The sequence below is a fragment of the Microplitis mediator genome, chromosome 1, assembly GCF_029852145.1.
Source record: "Microplitis mediator isolate UGA2020A chromosome 1, iyMicMedi2.1, whole genome shotgun sequence".
In the NCBI taxonomy this organism is placed as follows: domain Eukaryota; kingdom Metazoa; phylum Arthropoda; class Insecta; order Hymenoptera; family Braconidae; genus Microplitis; species Microplitis mediator.
Window position 1 is genome coordinate 9,753,947 of NC_079969.1, and position 19,236 is coordinate 9,773,182.

Below are 19,236 nucleotides of genomic sequence, written 5' to 3' on the forward strand. Positions count from 1 at the left end.
TTATACTTTGAGCACGATAGTCATTCACATTACTTTGGACTTGCTAAACCAAGTCGAAAAAAAGTCATTTATTCGCTTTACTTTCGCCTTAATATATAAAAATTATTTCACCTTAGTTCTGACTTTTTCGACATAATTTAAGTCGAATAAGTCTACATCAAGTCAGTTTCGACTTGATTTAGACTTTTTCGCCTTACATTTTAAATCGAATAAGTCTAAACCAAGTCAATTTCGACTTGATTTCAACTTTTTCGTCTTAAATCATGACTAAGTAAGCCAGTTAAGTCTAAACCAAGGCGAAAACTTAATATATTTCATACCTCCGTAAAAAAAGTCGAGTTTGTCTTGTGAAAAACGGCTCCAAATTTCGACTTGGTAAACCAAGTCTAAATCAAGTTTTATTTTTGACCCGGGAAGATATCTGCGAGGCTGTTAGGAAGGAATCGGTGCTAATATTCCCGTATGATCATCTGAGAAATTGTTAAAATTTAAAATAACATGTATCTTTGTGTGCCAATAAAAATGTGTCGAGTGCTTTCGTGCTATTTGAAGACATAAATATTTTTAATTTAAATTTAAATATCGATTTTGTTGTTATAGTTTCAAACATATATGCATATTTTTTTAATGCATCCTTGACGCTGACCTTGAAAGATGGAATCAGTTGTTAGGAGACTTTAATGGTTAAAAATTGATCGGTACACACATTGCGAACACTCGATTGCCAAAGTGGACAGAACAAATAGTAAAAAGACATAAAGATCCTTTTAGATAACAGCAAATATAAGTATTTTGTCACGATCGATTGTCATAAAAAATGTATTTTTGCAGCAACAACTGTTGTCATAGATACGCTTTGTGTTTTCATATATTTCTAACTATTTGCAAAGCCAGTAGATATTCTGCTAACGCAGTATACTGACGCACTTGGAAAATTTTCCATCAGAACAAGTCTAGAAAAATTATTAATTGAAATTGTATACTGTCAGAATAATGCCGTGTAATAAAATAATAATATTTTATTATTGTTTATTTATTGTTAATGTTACGTGCAGTAAAATCGAAACTTACGCGTCTTCACCAGAAGAAGATTCATCAAAACGTCTTAATAGAAATGCAGTAATTTTTTTCATTAATTTAATTTTGTAGAAATTATTTCTAATTGGCGATTAATTAATATATTATTTATTATTACCAACAGAGAGAAATAGTGGAGAAATGTTTTACAAATAATTCAAATCCAATTATAATAAGTGCTGATTTGATTAATCACGATGACGACGTAAAAAATCTGTCTGATATTACTAATATGAATTCGTCGTTAATTATAATTAACGAGGATTTCAAGCCAACTGACATCAAAGGGCACATTCCTGCTTATCCGACGTATGTCCTTTCGTTTAAATCGTTTCTAAAACTGGCAATGCTTATTGGAGAGTTAAGGAAATCAAAAATCTGGAGTATCAAGTCTCCGTTTTTCGTTCTTGACACTACGAAAGATCCACTTCACATCAATGCTCAAATCGTACTAGAAGTGCTGTTGGAATATAATTTATTATCTGCATATTACTTGTGTTATAACAATGACAGAGATTCGACAATTGTTTACACTTTAAATCCGTTTACAAATTACGCTCCGTCACCGTGGGTCCAGCTTGATACCAGCTACGTATTTATAGATAAAGCTGAAAAAAAATGGACATTCTACAGCCTAGAATATTCGAAAGGTATTTATTTGTTTTCAAAACAATTGTGTTTTATATATTTTTAAATTTATTTAGAGCTATATATTTACATATGTATTTATAACGGGCCTGTGAAGAGTTCGAACTTGCGAATTATTTGAATCGAACTGTTAAATTCGAACTTTGTAAGTTTTCGAATAATGAGAACCTCTTGAATTTATTTGAAAGTTTACGAATAATTGAATAATTTTCATTTCAACGACTAAACATTGTACACGGAAAGAAAAAAATGGGAATTTTTCCAATTTTACATGGGGAAAATTCCTTTGTTGACATTGTAAATTTTACTATGTCAACATGTAAATTGTAACTATGTCACATGGTAAATTTTGCTTTGTTACATAGGAATTATTCCTATATTGAAAATGTAAATTTTCCCATATCAACATTGGAAAAATAACTATGTAATATAGGAACAATTCCAATGTTAACATAGGAAAAATTCCCATGTTGACATGGGAAAAATTCCCATGCTAACATGGGAATTGTTCCTATGTCAACATGGGAAAATTTCCCATGTTGACATGGGAAAAATGCCCATGTCAACATGGGAAAAATTCCCATGTTAACAAAGTAGAAATTTCCATGTATATAAAAGTAAAATATTTGTAAATTGATGTTTTTTTTACGTAAGTTATTAAGTTAATCAAAATTAATTAATTAAATTGATGATTATATAGGGGAAGAGAGGGAGGCAATTTTGCCCCTCCCCCGCCCAAACACTATTCATGTTAATAATTTGGGAGGGGGGGGGATTTTGGCCCCAAATATTTTGAGGCATCCAAAATTTTAGGGGCCCATTTTGCCCCCTCTTCCCCTACTCATTTATATTAATCGAATTTATAAAAACATTTGTTGTTTGGTAGGTGCTACAAAAAAATTTTAATTAAATTACACAAAATTTTTTCGGAAACTTTGAAATTCTATTTTCGTAAATCTTAAAACCTTCATACATCCCTATTTCATCGCTTTAAGGCCTAAATGATAAAAATGACCAAAATATTTGGTATTTTAGTGATTTCAGCTTCTTGCGGACTTTTCCCATGCAACATTGCAATTTTTCCTATGTTGACATGGGAATTTTTCCCATGCCATCATGGATATTTTTACTATGTGAACATAGGAATATTTACCATGTTAACAGAGGAATTTTTTCCTTGTCAACATGGGAAAAATTCCCATGTCAACATAGAAGAAATTACTCCAGTAACATGGGAAAAATTCCTATACTGACATGGTAAAAATACCCATGTCAATAAAGGAATTTCAGCAATGGTAACAAAGCAATTTTACCATTTCTACATGGAAATTTTTCCAATGGCAACATGGAAGATATTCCTATAATATATGGGTAAAATTCCCATAAAATATGGTTATATTCCCATTTTTCCCTAGTAAAATTTCCCATGTTGATAAAGTAAAATTTGCCATGTCAACAAGGGAATTTCTCCTAAGTAAAATTGGAAAAATTCCCATGTTTTTCTTTCCGTGTAATATTTTTTTCAATAATATAAATTTCAGTCCAAGGTAAATAGAGCTCCGACACAAATTTACTAAAAATAATTTTTGCATACGTTGAAAACCAAGCTCTTATTAAATGAAGATTAAATATTTGAAAGCTGATCAGAATTTTTTCGATTCGAATCGAGTAATTTAAACAGTTACGAATCATCCGAAACTTTTAGAATTATTATATTTTATCGAATTATTCGTTTCGAATTCATTATCAAATATTTATATATATATTTAGTTACAGCCCGTACAAAAATGGATTGATCACTCATTGATCACTGACTGATCAATCATCGATCACGGATTGATCAACAACTCATCGTTAATTGATCAATAATTGATCAGTCAGTAATCAACCACAGATCAATAAGGGATCACTTAAAGATCAATAACTGATCACTCTGAGGAGAATTATCTGATAGTGATCAATCAGAGATCAGTTAGAAATCACCCAGTGATCAATCAGCGACAATCTATAGATCACTCGGAGAAATCATAAAAATTGTCCAGTGATGGGATAAAAATTGCTTGATGATTGCTTAAAGATGATCCAGAGATCAATCAGCAATCATCTAGTAAAATTTATTTAAAGTATTCTTGATAATATTTTTTATTACAGCTATTACTTGTATTTATCTATGATATTTATAGTTATATATTCAGTAATGATTCCTTTATAAAGGGCCGATCCTTTCTTGATAATTAAATGGCCACTGTGTGATTTTCATTTAAACACTGGACGATTTTTATGCGATTTCCGAATGATCTATAAGTTGTCGCTGATTGATCACTGGGTGATCTCTAACTGATCTCTGATTGATCACTATCAGATTATTCTCCTCAGAGTGATCAGTTATTGATCTTTAAGTGATCTCTTATTGATCTATGGTTGATTACTGACTGATCAATTATTGATCAATTAACGATGAGTTGTTGATCAATCCGTGATTGATGATTGATCAGTCAGTGATCAATGAGTGATCAATCCATTTTTGTACGGGCTGTAACTAAATATAAATATAATATTTATATATTCAGTTACAGGTAAAAATATATGTCAGGATATAATTTTGAAAAAAACAAAATACTTAGACCGGTATAAAATAAAAACAATATCTATTGGGCGATTTCCAAATATTACTTTAGATAAAAAAGAAAAAATTATGAATAATTATCTGAAAATGATGACGAATAAAAAATCTACATCATTATACACATTAATTCCATACATTAATGCAACATATTCAATCTACTTTTTGGATCAAGAATTTTCCAAAGAAACGATGAATAATGGTTACATAGACGAGTTAGTAAAAAAAAAGTATGATGCCAATGATAAATTGACGCAATTATCGGATACTAACTATCAGCTTATGGATGTTATAACACAGTATACTTTATTTGAATATTCAATACTGACTAGAAAGTCGAATTATTTGACGGCAATCAGCGAAATAACTTTCAATCTACAATTTATTATTCTTACAATAATTTTTCTGTTCTTGATACTAGTGGTGATATTAATTAATAATACCTTCAGGGTTAGTGAGAGTATTATGGACGTGGTGAAAATGTTGGCCAATATGGGAGTTATGTCTCCAATGGACCGTTTGTCTATGAGAATCATTTACTTTTCCGGATTTCTATTTATATTTATAATAATGCCCGAATTTCAGGGTCAAATATCCGCAATGTTGTCAAAACCAATTCGACGTAACGTTGAGTCACTTAAAGATCTTCGTGACAATAAGTATCACGTATATTTCCACGGTCCTTTAGAGAATGATATGATCAATGAAAAATTGTGGGTTACTGATGAGGACAGAAAATATTTGCATTCATCAAATTTTCTAGATCTTGATAAATGCGCCGATGCAGCTCAGGAAAATTCTACTATTGCATGTATTGATACGACTAGGCATCAATTACAACGAGCTTTAAATTTAAAAAATCTATCTGTTTCTAAAGACGTCATATTTAGTAAATATTTCGCATACTGGACAAGGAAGGATTGGCCGCTAAAAGATAGAATCGATAAAATTGCTGCACTATCAGTGGAAACAGGTTTAGCTGACTATTTTTTTGACAAACCGAGCAAAGAATATTCGAAAAAATTGAAGAAGATTAATAAAATTAAAGCAAATGAAAAGTATGAGCAGATTGACTTTGATAATTTGGTGTTCACTTACATGTTCACTGGGGTGATTTTACTGTGGGGTGTATTCATTTTTGCAATCGAACTGCTCTTTCATAAGTATTCAAGACTTTACAGACAAGTTTGGATAAGGCGAGGGTTCGGGAATAAAATGTCATTGAAATCGCAACCGAGAATTGTTTTCTTTCCTGGGCGAATGGTTCTTCTTAATAGCCGTGAGTGATTGTTATCTCGAAACCAAGTATCTAATTAGTAGTAAATTCGTAATTAGTATTCACTGATTGGTTGATGTGGATTATTTTGATAATTGCACTCGTTGAGATTCAAAAAAAGGTGCTATGAGCAAGTTTTGGTGACTAAGTAAATAATAATTTAAACTTTTAAATATCTTAATAAGTATTAATGATACACAAAATTCAACTCCAGATTTTGTCGTGGATTATAATATTATCTAAAAAAAAAAATTGATTCAACTTTTTTCTTAATCAATATTTGAATCTCCAGAAACTCAAAGTTAGATAACGGATTTAAACTTCAAGAAATAAATCCGCTGCTGAAAAGTTGAGTGAAATAAATGTCGTGTTGTTTGTTAATAACAATTATAAATCTGTGATTTTCATGTATTGAGTGGATTGATTAATAAATTAAACCTAATTATAAAGTATTCATTAAAAACAAAACTGATAATTAAAAATTTTTCTTAATTTGGTCGTTCATAGGCAATTAAATAGAAACTTCTCTGTAAGTATTAAAATTATTTTACATCACATATACATATATTAAATTATTATAACATTGCAGGTGATTGAACGCTCTACCCATAGCAAATTTTAGTGCAATTTTTATTTTAAATCAGGAATCTCGAAGCGTTTTAAGATTATCGTCATATATTCATTAAAAAAAATTGAAGCATCTGATTTAGATTCAAAATAATTCGATAAATATTAAAAATTCCCACAAATTGGTGATTTGTTTTTTTGTAAAGCATTTAATTTCCTACACTTAAGTATTCGGACACTTTCTACCTAAAATTGATAATTTGATCTCAAAAACTGTCGAAATAAATTAATTATTATGCCAAAAAAATATTAAAATTTTTACGATTTATTTGCAATTACTATTAATGTACCACTGTAAAGTATTTCATAATTTCAAACTTCTCATCTATAACTCGTTATCAACTTGATTATTTGGACTGCTATATAAATGGAATATGTGACATGTCGTTTTAGAATTAGCATCTTCGATAGTAATCGCAACTACCATCAATTGTTCCTGTTATCATTTTCAATCATAACACTAATTATTACACTGAAAAAAAAAATTTGCTATCATAACAAAAATCAAGACTACGCAGCTATTTGTTATGATAACAAAACTATCTTGGTTAACGCAACGAAGTGACATTTGTTGTGGTAAGTAAAGTGAAGTTGCTGTTGTAATAAATGATATTTGTTGAGGAAAAATTTTTCGAACACCTACAGAATTCTGTGTTTTAATTAGGTGAACAATATCATTAAGAATTTATCACGAGTTTTTTATTTTTGACATAAATTGCGTTTGTAAATTATGGTTAAAATATTAAACGCTATTTATTTTGAAAAATATACCAATATTTCTAAGTATAGCTAAGGGCGCCTTGAAGAAGTGATTTTTTTGACTCAAGAGAATATATCAAGAAGCGATAATATCTTAGGTGAAGTAAAATTTTCCCGAGTTAAGAAATTTTTCTTATCTTAGGAATTTCTTTCTGTTCTAAAACAACTCAGATCTATCTATACCTGGTTCCAGTAAACTTTTTTTTCCATCTATTACATTGCTAAGGTTGATAGTCTGTATTGGACATAGTTGTAAACGTGATGCTTGGCCCAATTTGGACAGACAGTTATTTTCCAGATAACAATTGTGAACAAAGTTTTTTGAGTTTCTTTTTTACTTATTTACTAATTCTTGCAAAATTAGTAATTTTTAATGATATTGTTCACCTAATTACAGCACAAAATTCTATGCATATTCGAAAAATTTTTCCGCAACACATATCATTTGTTACAACAGCAACTTCACTTTACCCTAGTAGAAACGTAATCAAGTATCTGGCCAGTAACTGGCTAGTTTAACTAGACTTAAGCTAGGAACTGGCTAGTATAATATCCAGTAACTGTCTAGTAACTGGCCAGTTTTACTAGATAGCAAATAAAACATGGCGACTCTTGTTGATCTTGAGGTTATTGAGTATTAAATATTGATTTTATTACAATTAAAAAGTATAATAATAATAACAACAACAACAACAATAATAATAATAATAATAATAATAATAATACACGGAAAAGTTATAAAATTTATTTATTAATTTATTATATTATATTTTTAAATATAAAACGAGAAACATTAATAACATAAAAACATAACACAAAATAGGCCAAAAACCCACTGCACTCGATTTAAATAAATTCATTCCATCCATATTAAATTGCAAGTTAATATTGTTTTGACAATGAACAGTTGAGTCAATGGTTTCTGTGAGGTGTTCTTTCATACCAAAGTAAACAAATTCACCTGTCGTAACTTCATCAGCATCTGGCATTTTTTCTATTTCAAATGATACACTGCATTTATTTAGAAATGTTTTTGCACACATTGGCAAATCTGGGATAACTCCTCGTAAAATTTTTAATAATTCGTCTAGATGACAATCTGGAGTATTTGTTTTGATTGCCCACAACCGTAATTCGTTTATTGTGTCGATTTTTTTAACTTCATCCATTTTTTAAAATATATTACCGATTATTTTTATTTTGAAAGACATAATTTTTATTTTTTGTTAATTATTTGTATTGTTTCTTGATGTTTACTAAATATTATTCAACTTACAGGTTAAAGTGAAAAAATAAACATACACATACACTAGTATAAGTAGAACATCAGTGTGACCAATGTTTACGATTCAGTTATAGGTGGCGCAACTTCCAGTTTTTACCTAGTTTCACTAGCCAGTTACTGGATAAGATTGCTGGCCAGTTACTAGATATGAACGCTAGCCAGATACTAGACTTAATCGAGTGAAAAATTGAACATTTCTACTAGGGTACTTACCACAATAAATGTCACTTCGTTGCGTTAACCAAGATAGTTTTGTTATCATAATAAATAGCTGCGTAGTCTTGATTTTTGTTATGATAGCAAATTTTTTTTTTTCAGTGTAATACCACTGAAAAATATTACTACTATTTAAAATACTTGAAATTAAAAATTTAGTATTGTAGATGGTATAATTAAATTCTCTCCGTATAGGTCTTGTTGGTGCTCTTTTTAAAGGTCATCGGATTTTCTATTTACTGATGCACATAAATCAATTTCAGTGTAAAATGGACCGTGTATATAAAAAATTTTTTGAGCTGCCAACTTTTACAAAAATTTATTATATAACCATTTTTACCCTTGTCCACTCTTCTGTGCGTATACTTATATAAAATTTAATTGAAAGTGGCACATTATATGTGATATGACACGGTCATGGCAAAGGCTCTGTAACATCTTTCCTTATAAGGAAATCTTGCAAGACACTGTAGTCCCATTGGCTCCTTTAAATAATAATTTAAAAAACCCCACAACGAAGGATAGGAGTTAAGAAAATGAGAATCTCAGCAGGAGAGTTGAGTCAGTGACACTTAAGCCGACAGAAAACTCGTTTTTATATTTACTGGTAGGGGCATTATATAAAAATTATAGGGTATAGTAATAGTATATGCTAATTAGAGACAAGAGTGAAGAGTGTAGAGACAAGATTAAACTCTACAAATATCAGTTATAGTTGAGCAACTATAGAGTAAAGTGAGAATATTGCTCTTTGGTAGCAAGAACTAATAACGACCAAGTTGATAAATAATTGGAAAGTTATTTTTTAAAATTGTAATTATTTATATGATGTGAGTTGGTTACTGTGATGGCCAGCTGTTAGTAATAAACTCTATTGAGTTTATTAATTATTTAACTATTTGGTGATAAATAATTATTGTGTCCGTTGTAGTTTATTTTCATTATGAGTAATAATCACAATATGGATTTTTAAATTAAAATTTTAACTGGTTTTGACTTATTAGTGATAAAATTTCCTGTTGAATGAGTACTCACATCACCAACTTTCGAAGTGAAACTTACATTTTCGAAATTTTTATTTTTTAAAAATTTTTGTGAATTATTGATAATTATTAAATTTCCTGTGGAACGAGTACCCACAATAGTATATTCAATTAAAATAAAAATTTAACAAATTTCAAATTTTGGAAATTATCAAAATTCGAGTATTTTTAAACCTAGTGATGTGGGTACTCATTGAATGGAGAATTTTACACTGTTTCAAACCTACATTTTTATTTTTTATTTTTTTCGACCTAATTTTTTAAAACAATAAAAATTTCATAAATTCTTATTTTTAAAAATATTTAATTTTGAAAAAATTTCTATAAAAGATAAAAAAATTTTCTGTAACGAGAACCAAAATATTATAGTCAAATAAAATGAAAATTTTGAAAATTTGACGTTTTAAAAACTCTGTCATGTGGATACTTATTTGACGGAAAATTTTAAGCTCTACAAAATCCATATAAATGTTTATATAAGTTTTTCTATTTACACCAAATTTTTAAATATTTAAAGCTCAAGAGTATTTAATTTATTAAAATTTTAATTTACTAAAATATCATTTTTTTTTTCTTTTTCATTTACATGAAACTTGATTAATCTAGGTGAGGATTCAAATTAATTCCTATTGAAAAATGTCGAAAATACTGATTCTATTAATTGCCATTCTGGTTTTCATCTCCATGATGCGAGTCACCGTTGCGCAATGTGCCGAACATGAGGAGCCTGTAAATATTCAAACTCTGCCTTATTGACCTTTCGTTCGTCGTGCTGTGAGGGGATCCTCGCCTTTTTTTGATAATTTTTCGAAAATTAATCATTACTTTCTTAAACCGGTTAAGCAACCAGTGTATCAGTGTCTTATTAATCGATATAAAAAGTTTCTCTAATTTTAGTTGATTTATTTTTTTTATAAATTTATGTTAATACGAAGAAATTGTGAAACCGCGGGAATTCCCTCACTGTACGACTACTCTCGTAAGTAAAATTTGATGTGCAACGTTGCCATATTTTTAAAATACGTTCTCAGCTGATTCAATTAGTTAACAAATATGGAGCCTAGTCATATAAATACTAAATAAATTTTATAGAACATATTTATTTTTAAAAAATGTAAAGAAAAAAAATGAATAATCTGATCTAAATCAGTGAAATCAAAATCGACGTGGCAACATTGCACTAAAATTAACATTGCACTGTGCGACTAACGACGTTCGGCAAACGATACACGACGAACGAAAGGTTATAAATAAATAATTTATGATTTTATAATAATAAAAATAAAATTAGTGCACGCAAGATAGCGACTGCTGTTCAGGAAAATGCGTTTGGATGGAGATAAGACCCATTTCTGGTAACAATGGACGCTACTACGGATGCTCAAGAGTATGGAATTTCTAGTATGCAGTGATTTATACCGCAGTTCATTCATTGATCAGAATTATGATTGATACAAAGCATATTAATTTTTAAAAAGTTTGTTATCTGCACTGACAATATCAAATATTTTGTACTCGATAAAATAATAAAAAATTACAGAACTAATTAATTGACTTGATTTTTCTACCGTGAGTGTTTTTAATAACAAAAAATAAAAATAGCTATTTTCGATACGTAGGATTAAAAAGAGGGTTTGCGGCATGCTTGGATTGGCGACACAAGTCTTGGGTTATGCCGCATTCTCAACGAGAACGAGTACATACATCTTTCTCGCACGAGCGAAGCGAGTGCGAGAGAGATGTAGGTACGAGTTCTCGTTGTGAATGTAACATATCCCTAGACGAGTGTTGACAATACATGCATACCGTATCCCTCTTTTTAATCCTTTGTATCGAACAATATTTTTTATAACGACTGCCTTTAAAGTTTAATCGAGAGGAATTCAATCATTTAAAGAATAAAAAATTATCTTCTAAATATAAACAATTGTACAAGTGTAAATAATAACAATCTATTCATGTTTTATTTTTCAATTGAATTCTATCAATTAGTTTATTAATTTTATTAATTTAAATCTGTGACTGTTTTTAATAATGTGAAAATTTTTATTGAACGATTAATAATATGATAATAATATTATTTTCACAATACAAACACACAAGTTATGATATTCAATAAGAATAAGAAACATATGATCACTATGCAGGTTTCCAATTGTCGTCTTTCTATTTGCGCATGTGCGAATTTCAGGATAAATGCGACAGTAGGAGTATATGGAGAAAAAAGTATCACTATCTTTTTCTAACTCGAGTGAACGACGGTTGCTAGGTAATTTGTATACATTTCCTATAGGCAATTACTTTTCAGCACAGTAAAATCATGCTGAAAAGTCCAACAGCTGATTTTTCGACATCGTTCTATAGTTTCGTCGAGCTATCGAGAGAAAGACCTATTTTACTCGCGCCACACGACGCTCGAATATTGAACTTTAAAGGCAGCAGTTATAAAAAAGTGTTTTTCTTCTAAAAAAATTCAAATCCTTGAACTAATTCATGACAGTTTTTTTTTTTTTTAAACGTTAGTAGTTAAGAAACTAAGTCGAATGTCACCTTTAACGTCAAAATCGGTTCATTATTTCTAAAGATATTGGTGATTAAATATAAAACAAACAACGATTTACTTTATTTCCCGAATAACTCATAATATTATTTATCAAATGTTTCAAAAAAATTTATTTGATGTTAGAGTTCAAAAAACTGCATCAACTGCCTCTTTGAATGTCAAAGTTCATTATTTCTAAAGATATTGCTGATGTAAAATAAAAAAAAAACAACGATTTACTTGAATTTTTTTTTTTTGTTGATTGCTTGAATTTTCGCAATGGAAGGTGCGACATTAGTATTTTCGAGCTTGAAAAGCTCAACAATGTATTAACAATAGTATTTTTGAACTCAAGAGCTCGAAAATAGCGAGAAGTTTTAGGGCTGGCCCGCAGGGTCAGGTGATTTTCAGATTTTTTTAAATATTTCAACGAATTTTTAATTTTTTATCTGTGATATTAATTTAAATTTAAAATTTAACAAAAACAATAGAATAAACATTCAGATAATACAAGGAAAACTTATTTACATAAGAATTCATTGATAATAATAGTTGACCATAAATTTTGTCTGTCTATAATTTCTAGTTGACATTTCAAGTGCACACTCATTATATGTATTTCAATGTATACTGTTTTGTATATATATTATCGCGCAGAAGTCATTATATTTCCTATTGAGTAAGTCTTTCATTTAAATTAAAATGATTATTTTTAAAATTTTTAATATTTTTTCAAAATTTCAAAAATTATTTCCTTAAAAAAAATTATTTTTTGTTTCCTAATCTACTAGATATCCATTTTTTTTGTATATATTTTTTAAAAAATTATTTCTGTGTTCAAAAAAAAAAAAAAAAAAAAAATTTACATGTTTATAAATTTCTAACAAATAAAATATACGATATTTTACTCAACAGATATAAAATTAAATAAGACAATAGCAAAATCATGTCAAAAATAATATTTATAATAATTGGACTACTCGTCGCCATTGAGATGATGGGAGAAATGGTTGCGGCTTGTACCGGAGCTTTAGGCGGGGTAATTATGATTATAATAATAAAAATAAAAAATACATACACTGTAAAAAATTTTCATGTAAAAATAATGGCCCCCGAGAACTTTATACGGCGGTATAGAGTGAAATAACGGTGTAAAAAATCCTCGGTGTAAATTATTCATCTGTGTAATTTTAACACGGTGTAATCTACTGTTTTTACATCACTCTGTGTTACTTGTTATAATTTTGATTAATAAGCAACAACTGATCATCGAAAATCTTCAACTACTTAATCAATAACTATATTAATTTTATTTAGTATTTTAAACATTTCAATATTTTTATGGTAATTTTTCTTCACGTAAAATTATCATAAATTACACTTGACTGTGTCAAAATTTTTTATTTACGCCGCCTAAATTTATCATGATATTTGGTGTAATTTTCACACAAAAATTTTAACACCGAGTCATTTACACTACACCGAGTGTACATACACTGTACAGAATATATGGTGTGAAAATGGTCCCCGAAGACTTTACACAGTCCGCTCGGTGTGAAATTTTGTTGGTGTGAAATATCAAGCGATGTACTTTTAACACGGTGTGAGTGTTTCCTTTTACACCGTTCGGTGTTATTACCTAAAATATTGTCCGATAATAAAATCTTTAGTTAAAAATTATCGAATAACATATAAGTTACAGCATTAGTATATCATTATTTTTATCGATGAAAATTATTTTAAAACAACAATTAAATACCGAGTGTCGAAGTACTCGAGTTTTCAATAAGTAACATACATTTACACCCGTGATGGTGTGAACGTTCTGATCCACACGGTCCAGAATTTGACACCGTGTTTCGTGTAACTTTCACACCGGCAGTGTTGAAAATTTTAACACAAAATCATTACACCACACCACGAACTCAAAATTTTTTACAGTATAAGACATATCATTTTTCTTTTTTTTCTTTTAAGTGTTCGGATCACAAAGAATGTTGTTCAGGATGGTGCTCAACTTGGTCATCAACTTTAAATATTCGTCTATGTGCTTTGAGTGGATAGTTTCAAAATAAATTTATTTGATGTAATGTAAGAGCCTATTATTTACTCACTTTTGGAGTGAGATTAAACCAGTCAATAAAAATTGACAAATGAAGTGAAAAATCTATTTTTTTTTTTTTTTAGTTACCCTGATTAAAAGAAACAATATATTGCTTGTAGTTTGAAATATATATTAAAATAAAATTATAATTTTAAGAATAAAGTCGATCTGAACTTTCTTTCTATTTATTTTTATATATTTATTTATATTTATTTTTTTCTTTTATAAATTTTGGGTTTGGACTTTAAAATAAAAAAATAATAAATACATTTTTTTAAAATACTTATATTATCAATTCAGATTATATGTTATGATTCAAATTAAGAAGAATTTGATAAAATTGAACTGTAAAATCTGTATGAAGATTTCTAGTGTTTCGGGTGCAAGTATGGGCAATCTGCTTCTGAATGCCCAGCACCGCCTGTATAATCACAGTTTCCCAGCTTGCACTCGTGGTTATGAGGGCAATCTTCGTCTGTTGTGCAGCTCTGAAATTAAACAAATATTTACTAACAATATTCCTTTTTTAATCGCTCACTTCTTGGGGGCTAAGTTATTATTTTGTATCTCTGATTATAAAAAGCGTATATTTCTATAGTATGTGTAGAATTCGTAATTCCCCCCGAACAGGTGTGACATCAATATATTTATAAAGAAAAAAACAATTTTGAAAATTTTTAATTTAAAAAAAAATTTTTTTTTTTTATATTTATTTTTATCACTGCTCATTTTTAAATTTCCTCTCGAATGAGTACTCACACAAATATATTTTGATGAAAAAAGATTTCGAAAAATTTTGGCTTTCAAATATTAAAAATTTTGACCATTTGACCGTAAACTTTAAGCTATATGTCCTTTTGGTTTTCAAAACTTTTTTTTGAATTCTCAGCTTAAAATAAGTCCACGAAACAATTTACAATAAAAAAAACTATAAGCCTTTTTGGCTTTAGAGTTTCCTAAAGCCAAAAGGGCGTATAAAAGTATGCTTTTTTTTTGGAATTATAGATATAATTAGTAGAAATTAATATAATTATTAGAAATTATTATGACGAGTCGTTTTAGGTTGATGATTAAAATAAATTAAATAATAAGTTACCGAGACAGCTGATGAGAACAGTAGAACAGCAAAAGTCATGACGAAGAGCAAAAAAATTCCAGACACCTTCATTGCTAGTTTTTTTTATAATCAAGAATTATGAGGATGTGTTTAAAAAACTGATGAGTATGATAGATTTGTGCTGAATTATATACCAGAAGTTCAAGCCAAAAATAAAATGGAGTGGGAGCTAATGACTGTACCGCCTAGTGTATCAATTTTATCAACTCTAAGCACTCGTGACAACAAAAATTTATTTTATTTTTTTACTTTTTTGAAACGAGATTAATAAGTATGTGGGGAGTGTATATTATTGAATTTTATTTTCAATGAGTACCCACATCAATATATTTAATGTAAAAAAAATGTTTTCTTATAGATTATGATTCAGATATTTTGAAATTTTGACATCTTGGAAACTTCATCATGTGGGTACTCCATCGACGCGTTTTTTTACGCTAAAGAAAGTTCATTTATTATTTTTTTTTCAATATTCGCAAGTATTCATTTTGTTTCAAATAAAAAAATAGAAAATATATATAAAAGAATAATTTATCGGTTCTTATATTTTTTTTTATAAGTCATTGAAAGCTATTAATTATTGTTTTTTCTACTGATAAGCTTCAAAGTTACTCAAGTCTAAATTAATCAGAACGTATTAATAGTTGTAATAACATCTGAAAAAGTAATTAAAGTTGTTATTTACAATTTTTTTTACTGCGTAGTTTCACACTTATCATTTTTTTTTTAAATAAACTGATCATTAATTTTTTTTATTTTATGACTTCAAAAATATTTTTAGAATATAAATTTTGGCTAATTTTTTAAAAGTATTATAAATATGAAAATTAATAATTAATTTCATGCTCTATAAAATGAGTACCCACACAACATATTTATTTTCAATGTTTACAAAAATATACAGTCAAAATTTCCCATATTTTTAGTATTTTTCATAGAAAACTAACTTATGGCATCCCGAGTCGAAAGTTAGAGCCTATATAGGCCCCTCTAGCCCGGAATAGATCCGATTTAGAGCCTTGTAGTCCTATAGCTCCGACTTTGAACCCAGAGGTCCGAACATTCACTGAGAGGTCCGATTTTGAACCTTCAAGTCCGACAATATTAGTCCTGAATATTATTATTACAATAAAATAGGGCTCAGAGATCCAAAATCGGACCTAATTTTAATTTTTATCAGGTCCTAGATTGAACCCTCAAGTGCTGAAAACGGAAATTTGTAGCACCTCAGGGACCAAAATCGGACCTAATTTAACATAGAAACAGACTCTATTTTGAGCCTCCAAGTTTGAGCCGAAATAGATCCGACTTTAGAAGGTTCTAAATGGGCTCTAAATTTCGACTCGGGGCAATTTTTCAAAAATTTTAGCGTTTTCTGTCTCAGCTAGTCGAGTAGGTTCCAAAAATACTACAAGTTTAAAAGTCTATATACGACTATATATATTATATATTTGGGTGTGACATAATAAAAATTTTTTTTTTTTTTTTTTAGGTTTCATAATCTCAAAAGTTACTTTGGGACTAACAAAATATAAGCTTAATATATCGAAAGTTTTCTTTTAAGTGCGCTAACGGCAAAATCCAAAATCATTAAATACCAATTTTATCAGAATGTATTTATAATGATTAATTTCTTATCAAATTTAACAAATAGTCGTTTAATTTTTTCTGTAATGCATTTTAAAGAAACTGTCATTATGTTAAAAAAAAAAGGATTTCAAGTTTTGCAACCTCAATATCTCTTAACGCATTTAAATTTTCGGAGTTAAGAATAAAATTATCAATAAATATATACTTTGTTTGAAAATTAAAAGCTTTCTAAAATGAATACCCATTACCCAAAATTATTTTCTCGTACAAATAAATACACAAATAATATATATAGGTACATTTAAAATTTTTTTTTAAATTATAAATTTTCAAATAAAAAAAAAAAAAAAAAAAAAAAAAGAAAACATCAATATTATGAATTGATATTAAATTTTGCTCTAAAATGAGTACCCACATCAGCATACTAATAAAAATAGAAAAAAAAACTTTTTTTGAATCATTTTAAAACATGGTGTTGTGTATATTCATTCGACGCAGAATTCAAAGCTTCGTTACTTCTGTCTATTTATTTTTACATTTTTCGAAAAAATTTTCAATCTTTTTTATATAATTTGAGTTTGGAATTAAAATAAAAAAATTAATTGAGTTATTTCAACATATTTATATCTTTTATTTAAAATATATTATTTATTATCATTCAAGTTATCAGGCTGCAATTGGATATAAAATATATATAAAGATTTTCATCATGCACGCATATGTGGGCATTCTCCAGGCTTAGGCGGATTCACATCCGCCCATCTACACTGACCGCTCGACACGTCACATTCGTGCTTAGGAGGGCATCCTAAAATCTGGCAGTTCTGAAATTTAATAAATTTATTTTAAAAAATTTATATTTTTCTGGCTTACATAATTTTTGGAGACTAGGTTATTATTTTGCATCACTAACTATGTAAAATGTGTGGAATTCATAATTTCCTTTCAAACGAGTATCTACATCAACATATTTATAAACAACAAAAATATTTTGAAAATTAAGATTTAAAAAAAAATTTATCTACATTTCCAATAGATAATCAATTTGCTCTCGAATGAGTACTCACATCAATGAAAAAAGAATTTCAAAAAATTTTGACTTTCAAATTTTTACCATTTCTAAACCTAATCATGTGGGTACTCATTCGACGCGTCATACAGTACCGTACAACACAAGCTAATGAATCTTAATTTTTTTTTATAATTGTAGTAATTATTAGCAATTATTGTAACAGGTCGTTTCAAATCGATGCGAAAAATAAATAAAATAATAACTTACATCGTTTGCTGATGATAACAGCAGGACGGAGAATATCAGTGCAAAGAGCAGAAAAATTCGAGATATCTTCATTTTTAATTTTTTCTTTACGAATCAGGGGTAACTTGAATGTATCCGAAGAAACTGGTGATTATGAAGAATTTGTACCCGGGATTATATACTCGGAATTGAAAGAAAAAAATGTAGTGGGAGGTAATAAATTTGCTGTAAAGTGTCAAAAATTTATCAACGCATAGAACTTACGAAAAAAAAGTTTATTTTTGTATTTTTTGAATCTAGGTTGTTTTTATAAAAAATGAGTACTCAAATCGTACGGATTATTAAATTTCCTTTCGAACGAGTACCCACATCGCTATATTTTAATGAAAACAAATTTTTTAACAATTTGAAAATTTTTTTAATTTTAAAATTTTCATTGTTTTTAAACTTTCTTATGTGGGTACTCATTCGACGCAGAATTTTATGCCTGAAAAAAGTCGGGACTCGATTATTTTTTTTTTGTCAAAACAATTGAAAAATTTGCTTCTAATACAATTGCCTATTTTTTTAACTTCCCGCTAAGAAAATTGCAAATTTTCAAAAAAGGGAAGTTATTGGTTTCGGTCCGATTTTCGAAAATCGAGTTTTCATCAGATGTCGACGTTTTGAGGTCCTAGGAAACTATTCTGACTATTCCCGGGTGGACGTCCGTGTGTGTGTGTGTGTGTGTGTGTGTGTGTGAACTTTTTTTTGTCCGACGATATCTTTGGAACGGATGAACCGATTTGAACGTACTTGGTGGCGATCGAAAGAGCTCACCAAAACTTAGTCTTGATTAGATTTTGGGGTAAATCGGTCATGTAGTTTACAAGTTATAGAAAGAATAAGAATTAAAATTTTTTTTTTATTTTAGTTTTTTATTGATTTCTCAGAAACGACTTATACGATCAACTTCAAAATCTAATCAGCTCTAGAACTCAATAAAACGCGTCGATTGCCGCCTCAACCATCAAAATCGGTTCATTCGTTCGTGAGATATCGTGGGCAAAAGAAATGCCAAAAAACGGTTTT

The 19,236-nt window shown here is 28.8% G+C and overlaps 1 protein-coding gene and 2 long non-coding RNA genes across 7 annotated transcripts; all 3 read left to right on the forward strand.

Annotated features, from left to right (window-relative positions):
* The first annotated feature begins 921 nt into the window (after positions 1-921).
* Positions 922-6,475, forward strand: LOC130678532 (uncharacterized). Its single transcript, XM_057485803.1, has 4 exons — positions 922-1,119; positions 1,202-1,727; positions 4,296-6,153; positions 6,214-6,475. Exons 1-3 carry the CDS (start codon positions 994-996, stop codon positions 5,633-5,635), a joined length of 1,992 nt encoding a protein of 663 aa, XP_057341786.1. The 5' UTR covers positions 922-993; the 3' UTR covers positions 5,636-6,153; positions 6,214-6,475.
* A 2,670-nt stretch (positions 6,476-9,145) lies between these two features.
* LOC130678540 (uncharacterized) lies at positions 9,146-11,103 on the forward strand. Of its 2 annotated transcripts, none has more exons than XR_008991840.1 (3): positions 9,146-9,324; positions 10,161-10,283; positions 10,846-11,103. It is a non-coding gene; the product is annotated as an uncharacterized LOC130678540 (long non-coding RNA). The 2 variants fall into 2 exon arrangements; XR_008991839.1 differs by having other exon boundaries at positions 9,147-9,341.
* Positions 11,104-11,709: 606 nt separating this feature from the next.
* On the forward strand, positions 11,710-14,312 carry LOC130667804 (uncharacterized). 4 transcript variants are annotated; one of them, XR_008989894.1, is made up of 4 exons: positions 11,710-12,496; positions 12,683-12,775; positions 13,012-13,135; positions 14,074-14,312. It is a non-coding gene; the product is annotated as an uncharacterized LOC130667804 (long non-coding RNA). The 4 variants fall into 4 exon arrangements; XR_008989898.1 differs by having other exon boundaries at positions 11,806-11,823; XR_008989897.1 differs by having other exon boundaries at positions 12,126-12,144.
* The last annotated feature ends 4,924 nt before the right edge of the window (positions 14,313-19,236 follow it).